The sequence below is a fragment of the Suncus etruscus genome, chromosome 2 (genome assembly GCF_024139225.1).
Source record: "Suncus etruscus isolate mSunEtr1 chromosome 2, mSunEtr1.pri.cur, whole genome shotgun sequence".
Taxonomy (NCBI): domain Eukaryota; kingdom Metazoa; phylum Chordata; class Mammalia; order Eulipotyphla; family Soricidae; genus Suncus; species Suncus etruscus.
In genome coordinates, this window is record NC_064849.1 from 42,979,774 (window position 1) to 42,988,939 (window position 9,166).

Here is a 9,166-nt window from a genome sequence, read left to right on the forward strand (position 1 = left end):
CATAGAAAGCTGATCACAAATAGTAGATCAGTGCAGTTACGGTAAAGAAGGTACTACTATGACAGCGCTAGTTTGAAAGGATCACTCTAGACAAGAAATGGGAGCTGAACGGAGATAAAGTGATATGCACAGTACCCCTTCATCAACAATAGTGAAAACCAGTGACTAAAAGAAACAAAAAGGGTGAAAGATGGGGACAAAAAGAGGAAAGGAGGGGAGGGGAGGAAATAGGAGAGGGGGAGGATATGTGAGAGGAGGGAAGGAGAGGATAAAAGAGGAGAGGAGAGAGGAGAGTATTCTTTTTTTTTGGGGGGGGGGCACACCCGGCGGTGCTCAGGGGTTACTCCTGGCTGTCTGCTCAGAAATAGCTCCTGGCAGGCACGGGGGACCATATGGGACACCAGGATTCGAACCAACCACCTTTGGTCCTGGATCGGCTCCTTGCAAGGCAAACATAGCTGTGCTATCTCTCCTATGTCTTCTGACTTACCTTGCTCAGAAGAGGGGAGGGGAGGGGAGGCAAGGCAAGGCAAGGACAGGAGAAGAGAGGAGAGGAGAAGAGATGGGAGGGGAAAAGAGGAGAGGAGAGGGGAAAGAAGGAGAGGAGGGAGAAGGGGAGGAGAGACAAAGGGAGCTGGGGAAGGGGGAAGAGAGGAGAAGGAAGGAGAGGAGAGGGGACAAGGGGAAGGGAGGAGAAGGAGGAAGAGGGGAGGGGAGGAAAGTGGAGAAGAGGAGAGGGGATGAGAGGAGGGGAAGGGAAGGGAAGGGAGGAGGGGAGGAGAAAGGAGAAGAGATGATTGGGAGAGGCAGAGGAGATGAAGGGAGGTTAGAAGAGAGGAGGAGGGGGAGAGGGGAGAGGTGGGGAGAGGAGAGGAGAAATGATGGTGGAGGGAAACTCAGAAAACGTGGACTTTGGACATTGTTGGTAGTAAATGTGCATTGGTGAGAGGTGTAAGCCTTTCATTTTAAGACTGAAACTCATTCATGAACAACTTTGTAACCATGGTATTTAAACAAAATAATATAAGAAAATATTATTTCTCTAGATATAAGATAACTGTCATTTTCTAAATTATTAATGGAATTTGGAGTTGTCAATGGATTCTCAGTCTTTCTTGTACCATAGATGTATATAAAAAACAAATGTAGTAAAGCCTAATTATATTGTAAATTTCTGGAAGAAAAATAAAGAATATTATATTTATTACCATCACTCACATATCTTACTATAATAATTTACAGGTTATACGGTTATATATTTGCATAGTTTAATTGGATAGGGGTATTTAAATTTAGTTTTTCTCAGATTTATTTTATTTTTATTTCATTTTTATTTATTTTTATTTCATTCCTTTAATATTCCATTCAATTTTATTGTAATTTCTTCTGCTCTCTAATACTGTTGCCGACTGTCACTTTCTAAGTTGTATTGCAAACTAATTCTAATTGAGGATGTCATTCCATTTAATAATGTTTAGTAACTTTTTTATAGTTATAGACAACTTTCATTTCTTTTTATATTATGAATTGAGTGAACCGATAGTTTTATCATATCTATTAGACAAGTGAATCTGAAGTCATTTAAAAAATACCTCTGAATCTTTTGTTCTGAGTTACATACAGTCATTCTATTTTTTTTTGGGGGGGGGGTGCATACCCAGCAGCTCTTAATGGTTACTCTTGGCTTTGAACTTAGAAATTATTCTTGGTAGGTTTAGCAGACCATATAGGATGCTGGGGATAAACCCAGGTCAGTCCCAGGAGCACTACATACAAGGCAAACTCCCTACCACTATGCTATCACTCCGGCCTTTACAGAGTCATTCTAAAGTGTCAACTGAAACAGTATATCACATACATGCCAACCTATTTCCCTTAAGACGAGACTTATAAAATTATTATCACATAAGAAAATTCTCACCTCGTGATATTGTATGAAGTTAACTATTTTTTTAACTTGCCTTTATTAAAGCCTTGTGATTTAAAAAGTTATTCATAGTTGACATTTAGACACAAAATAGTTCCAGTACCAATCCCAATACCAGTATTAAAGTTCCTCAACCAATATTCCTGTTTCCTCCCCTACCTGCCCAGTCCCATCCCAACATACACCTTGCCTGCCATCCCAATAGGCAGCTTTTAAAGTTATATAGCTAAATGGTGAGTCTCATGATTTCAGTGTTGTTGACTCTGTGGTTTTATTATTCAGGTCTAGCAGTACTAAGTACCAACGATGTATCTGTGTCCCTTAGTCCCCTGAACCCCATTACTTTATCATCTGTCCCCTCCATCACGCTATTTTCTTCCGGAATGAAGTTAACTTTTCCAGGAGGGTTGATACTTCATTATCTCAAATTTTTCTTTCCACTTCTATGAAAAAATTATAGGACCTCTTTTTTTTTTAATTATGGTTGAACTTCAAACTTTCTGCTGATACTTAGCAACTTCAGTGGGTAGAGGCATGTATACTGTGTATTAGAGGATGGTAATTGGGAAGAGGTTGATGGCTTTACTTTATTTAAAGTAATAAAGTACAGAAAAAGTACTTATAATATTTGCATCATGGCTAATCATTCTGAAAAATATTTAATATATCAGGTAAGTAGAAAACTGAAAAATAAATAAATTTTACTAATTATATAGTCTGGAATTGTTTTATATTAAGCCAGGTGAAGAAACTGAATCCACAAATTATATACAATATGAGATATGAATATGCCAAAGACTACTTTCTTTATGCAGTTTTTGGATATTATTGCTTTGAAAATGCTACGAGCTCATTCCAGGACTGTTCCTAAAGTTTAAAATTAGATTGAATTCTATTTCTATAGGATTAGTTGGTGCCTAAGCCATAATAAACTAGAATTTTATGTGTATTTTTATATTATACCTACATGGATTTTTTGTTGTCATGTCATGTCTGCTATAAAAATAAGTTGGAAATGATAAAATAAATAAAAGAATTCGGTACTCTGTTAAGACTATAATGAGCTTGGAGGAAGGAAGAGCTGAAGTGTACATTAGTTTCTTGGATGATAAAATGAAATACTTTTTCTATTTCAATGATAATAGCAGAGTGCAATCACATGTGATGCCAACACTGACTTTGCTATACAGTCACTTAGAATGACACAATATATAGACAATTCCAAGTTTCTTTACAGTTAGTTACAAAGGTGTGGCAGTTGCTTTCAATAAACTTGACAGGACAAATAACATAACATAGTATATTTGCCAAGGACATAATTTAGGAAAAGCCAGGGAATTTTAAATCAGTTAAAATAAAAAAGCAGCCTGAAGCTCTTGGGGGGAAATCTGGTGGGTCCTGATAGACAAGAGTTTCTTTTATCCTATGAGATTAAGAGACTTAGTGCAACAGTGAGGTGGGAATAGAAAAATTATTACAGTCCAAGAGGCAAAACTTGACTCTGAAAAACAGAGATAAACTAAAAGCTCATTTTATTAGTCCTGGGGAAAAGGTACTTATTGTAATAACTTTTGAAAATACAGAAAATATTTTAAAAAAGGCTGATGTTTACCAGAGAGGAGAGTGTAGGAAGAAAGTTAGAGTTCAATCTGATTGGGGGTGGGGGAGAGTCCTAAAATTTTGTTGGTAGAAGTGATGAGGCTGGCTGTACTTCCAAGATGCATATAATATTGTATCCAATTATAAAGCAGTCCATTTTTATTAATTAATTAATTAATTTATTTATTTTCTGGCTCTGAGAAGACCTTTGGGTTCAGAAGTTCTCTAAGTACAACTCCGGCTGTTTTACTTGCCCTTGCTTGGCCTTGTGGTGGCTCTCAGTCTTCTTAGACAGCAGCAACACAGCCTGGATGTTGGGCAGGACACTGCCCTGAGCGATGGTGACCTTGCCCAGCAGCTTGTTGAGCTCCTTGTCATTGTGAATGGCCAGCTGCAGGTGGGGCGGGATATTGCGGGTCTTCTTGTCCTGAGCCACATTGCCCGCCAGTTCCAGGTACCTGGGCGCTGTCCCTACCCGCTCCGAGTAGTTGCCCCTGCAGAGCAGGCGGTGCACGCGGCCCACAGGGACCTGCAGCCCGGCCCATGATGAGCGGATCTTGGCTTTGGCCTGGACCTTGCCGCCTTCACACAGCGTCCAGACCTATGTTAAGGTTTCGAAAGAAAATAAGTGGAAACAAGAAAATGGAGAACTCAATTTTTAAAGCTAAAGCAAGATATAAAAATGTATCTTCATAAATGTCATAATTGTTAGTATAATATTTTTTTTCTTTTTTACAATACATTTAAGCACCCATGATTACAAACATGATTGTAGTTGGTTTCAGTTCTGCCTTTTTATAGTCACTAGGTATATAGTTAGAATTGAACATGAAAGTTAATACTATGAGGCCGGAGAGATAGCATGGAGGTAGGGTGTTTGCCTTGCATGAAGGATGGTGGTTCGAATCCCAGCATCCCATATGTTCCCGAGAGCCTGCCAGGAGTGATTTTTGAGAATAGAGCCAGGAGTAATCCCTGAGAGCTCCCAGGTGTGACCCAAAAACCAACCAAACAAACAAAAAACAAAGAAAGTTAATACTGTGTACATTATTCTTAGAAAATATGTTATTGATTTATTTCCTTAACAGTAATCATAAATTATATAATTTATATATATAAATTATAATTTTATTCAATAGTAATATATTTATAGATATATTTATGGATGTTTCACCCTTTTAATTCAGTACTTTGCTGTTTGTTACCTAGTTGTGCTTTAAAATTTGTCATTTTAGGACTGGAGAGTAGGTAAACACTTATCAAGATTCAATCTCTACAACCCATATGATCCCGCAAGCATCACCAGGAGGGATTCCAAATCATTGATCCAGGAGTAAGCCTTTAGCACCACCAAGTGTGGACCCAAATAGCAAAAGAGAATTAAGACAACTGTAATAAATATACTTGATCTTAAGTATCCCAATATTCAAAAATTACCTTCTAAAATTTATTTCAAAACTATTGTTATAGATCTCTATATATACACTTTTTACAGTTAAAAATGTACACAAAAATTAAAAATATGTTTGATGTAAAAAGTTGCAAATTTTGCTTGGGCTAAATATTTTTTCAATTGGAATTAAGTGTTACATTCTCATTAAATTAATCTACACTGATTTTATAGTTAATGAATTTCATAGATACCTAAACAAAATGTTTTATTAGTATAGAGCCCTAATGAAGTCTGAATAATCCTTGATTTGCTGTACTCTTTCTTGGTTCAAAGGGATAGTGGTATTTGTTTCTATCACATCATTTCCTCTGTTCTGAAGTCCAAAAGTCATTTTTACAGCATGCCAGGGAATTTTTCTTATAGGGGTTAAAACAGACAGCACCAGTGATTTCTCTGTTAAGAGAAACAAAGAAAACTTTTCATGCCAGATCCTCAAAGTTCTCTCTGCCTGCCTTTGCCACTCTCAGAGAAGCAAATTGAAGCTTCTGTTATTTGACATATTTTCTAGTAAATCTCATTTGTTTTATTGAGAAGTACTGGAAGAAATAATGGCACACTCAAAACACTCAGTTTGTGATTAAGATTGATTCACTATGATGAGACCAATTTTATTTTAGTTCATATTTGGTGGGATTTTGTCATTCTTTCTAAAAAGGTTGGAAAATACATTTCAGAGAAAATTTGGAGAGCTCAGTGTGCATTTCAAACTATGAGATTTATAAACAATACTGCGATTGGTATCTGTTACTTCTGGAGTCCTGATCACTTTAAATGCTATGATAATTCAAAAGAGATAAGGAAAATTTGGTTCATAGAACCTTAGAGGGTTCCCTGAACATGTAATATATTGGCATCTGACATTGTTAAGAAGTCATTTCATATGTTTGATTTATAGGAGGTGAATCTAATCAAAGGTTTCACAGATTAAATCCTTCTCTCTTTTGTACTGCTATAATCGTTTCTCCTTCACTTTGCTGACTCAAAGTTCATAAGGATGTATGCTATGAAAACTATAGTATGTTGACTGTGCTTTTTTATTATAAAATGTATCAAAATCTCAAAGTAATTACCATTATTGTTTAAAATGTACTAACTGTACCTCCTTGTGATTCCCTTTAATAGAATGAATCCAGGGTGCGACATAGAATCCAAAAGAAAACCAGCTAATGACATGTAGAATATTACTTACCTGCTTTCGAAGATGAGAGTGTAATTCCTTACAATATTTACTTATCTTCAATATGGAGTATATAATTTTGTTTCATAGCAATTATTATGAGATCTTTAATAAAATATTCAATGCACTTTTAAATAATCCCCAGGTATAAACCAAACATTTATCCTGAAAATATTATCATATGGGATAGGGAATGCAAATATCTTGAAGCTGTTAGTGATTTTATCCAGATTTATTGGTCCATGAATCCTCCTTGGCATACATGTTAGAGGTTGTTGAATGCAATTTTTTGAAGTAGAAACCTTACAGATAGTGAAGTATGATTTTGTTGTTGTTTGTTATAAAGCTATGTGTCTTTGAAGTCATAACTGAAAACATTACTAGTTATGTTTGTAGATTAAAAACAAAAAAGATATTTATGATGCAATCTAAATTCGTGAATGTGGAAATCTCATATATAGTTTAAAAATTGGGGGAGCAATTTGTTTAAGAAAAATTGGAAATGTAGATGTCATTTTGTAAAAAGTTAATTTAGAATATCTTGCCATTCTATATCCAATCTTCTGTGAAGTTAGTAACATGATTTGAGAATACTATAGATGTCATTACACAGTAGCATTTTTATAGAAAATAAATATTGTCTTTATAATTAATTTAACATTAAATTTAATTTGCATTATTAACTTTGTTTGATTTAAAATTATGATTACAAGATCTGGAGATTTTATAGGTTAAAGTTAAGTTAAAGTTATAGTTAAGATTAGTAAATATTACCCAGATTCATTCCCTGTATCATGAGTCCCATACATCACTGGATATAGCCTATGGTAGTCTTTGGAACTGCAGGGTACCAGAGCAGTTCTATGTCCATGGTCCTAACCCTGATCCACCAGCTCCATCCACTGAATGTTATTGGGAGGGCCCCTGGACCTCCTAATTATGTTTTTGTTCTAACCCCCTTTTTTCCCCCAAATACAAATAGGACATGGCTCTGAATGCAGGAGTTTATGTATCATATAGTTCAAGTATTCTTTTAACAACCCTTGAGCATTAAGATGGGAGCAACATTTGAAAAATAATCATGTGGGGGTGGGGGGCGAAGTGGTGGTGCAAAGCGGTAAGGCATCTGCCTTGCGCGTTCTAACCTAGGGTCTCCCAGCTTTCCATATGGTCCCTCAAGCCAGGAGCGATTTCTGAGCACATAGCCAGGAGTAACCCTTGAGAATCACTGGGTGTGGCTGAAAAACAAACAAAAGAAAAACAATCATTGTGGCTCTAAACCCTAAATAAATAATAATAGGGCCAGAGAGATAGAACAGTAAGAAAAACACTTCCCTTGTAGGCAAAACACTTCCTTTGTAGGCAATCAAACCATTTGATACCCAACACTACAGTGGCCCCCTATCTACATCTGCCAGAGTCATAAGTAAGAATGTCCTGCTATACCCCCTGAAAAAAAATATACATATAAACAATCAGGTACTTATAAATATGTTGTTACAGAATGGCACTTTATAAAGTAAACCTTTTTTATGGGGTGGGGGTGACGCTCAGGGGTTACTCCTGGCTATGCGCTCAGAAATAGCTCCTAGCTTTGGGGACCATATGGGACACCAAGGGTCCAATCGAGGTTCATACTAGGCTAGAGCATGCAAGGCAGATATCTTACCGCTTGCACCACCACTCCGGCCCCAAAGTAAAATTTCTTTTATGTTAATAATCACTTAATATAAACAAAGAACTTAAATTCAAGTAATAACATTTGTTTTCTTTTAATAAAAAAAAAGCCCTTGTTTTACTTTTTTGACTAACTCTAACCACAAAAGTATGTCAACTTCTGTTGTTGTTGGGAAACATTAATAGCTGCTTTCTGAAAACCAGTGGCTTCAGGGTTAATATTTTTTACCTTACTTTGGGCTTTGGAGAGACTGTCAGTGCAGCTCAATTAATTTATAACAATGTGGATCAACATGTGCTGAGGAAAGAATACAAAATATCCAAAGCCTTTAATATTCATAGACTTTCATCAAAGTTATATTAGGTAGATATGATCTCCTTTTGATTAAATCCAGAATAATCAATAGTATCTTAGCACTTTCACTTTATAACTCATCAAATTAAAGGCTATAAAGTATTTTCAATGAACAGGAATACAGTATTAACCACATATGAGGTTGAGGGGGTAGAAAAATGTGAAATAACTTCACAGTGAGGCTGAGATAGTAATTAATTCAAATAACTAATGAAATCAAATCAAATTAGCTAAAGACTGATAAAATAAACTATGGGGTAGGGAGATATTTCAAAGCTCTAAGAGACTAAGCCAAGCATGCAGAGACCCCAAGTTTGATTTGCACCATCTATAGTCCCCCAAATAACTTGATTGACAACATTTTAATGAAAAGATTAGAAAATTTTGAGAAATTTCTGCACCTGTGTTACAAAGCTTGGCCCAATTAGATTTGTATTAGCTAGTAACAGAATAGAAAATTAAGAACAAAGTGAAATTGTAGGGAAGTTGATTTTTTTAATAGAATGATAAAGGACAGTGTCATAATATAGTATTGACAAAAGTGTAATCATGTTGGAAACTGAAACTATAGTATGATTCTTATGCTTTAACTTTTATTGATACCTTATTATTTTTATTATATTTTATTTTTATTATATTCACACTTGCGAGTTATTTAAAAGTTTATTCTTTTAATCTTGATTTTACTTACTAAGATGCTTTTTTCTTTTCATCTAGATCTTACCTCATTTTTCTCCTTGTCTCTATAGATTTTGTACAGATTCTACCATCCTACCATAGGCAAAAACCTTAGTTCAACCCCAATAATTAACAGTCTCCTTGTTGATAATTGTTAGAAGTGATGCCTTTGGACAGTACACTATGCTGTTACATCTCTTATTTTCTTTGAAATCTCTGTGTTTTCTTTGCTCTCCTTCTATGGCTTTATAAGAGAACTAAGCCTCTTTCTTTAGCCTTTCTGTATTATGAGTTTATATG

The 9,166-nt window shown here is 35.6% G+C and overlaps 1 protein-coding gene across 1 annotated transcript; it reads right to left on the minus strand.

The window, feature by feature from the left end:
- Window positions 1-3,740: 3,740 nt before the first annotated feature.
- On the minus strand, window positions 3,741-8,917 carry LOC126000995 (histone H2A type 1-H-like). Its single transcript, XM_049768177.1, has 3 exons — window positions 8,913-8,917; window positions 5,426-5,439; window positions 3,741-4,111 (listed from the first exon to the last, which is right to left on the minus strand). The coding sequence occupies exons 1-3, from the start codon at window positions 8,915-8,917 to the stop codon at window positions 3,741-3,743; spliced, it is 390 nt and encodes a 129-aa protein (XP_049624134.1).
- Window positions 8,918-9,166: the final 249 nt, after the last annotated feature.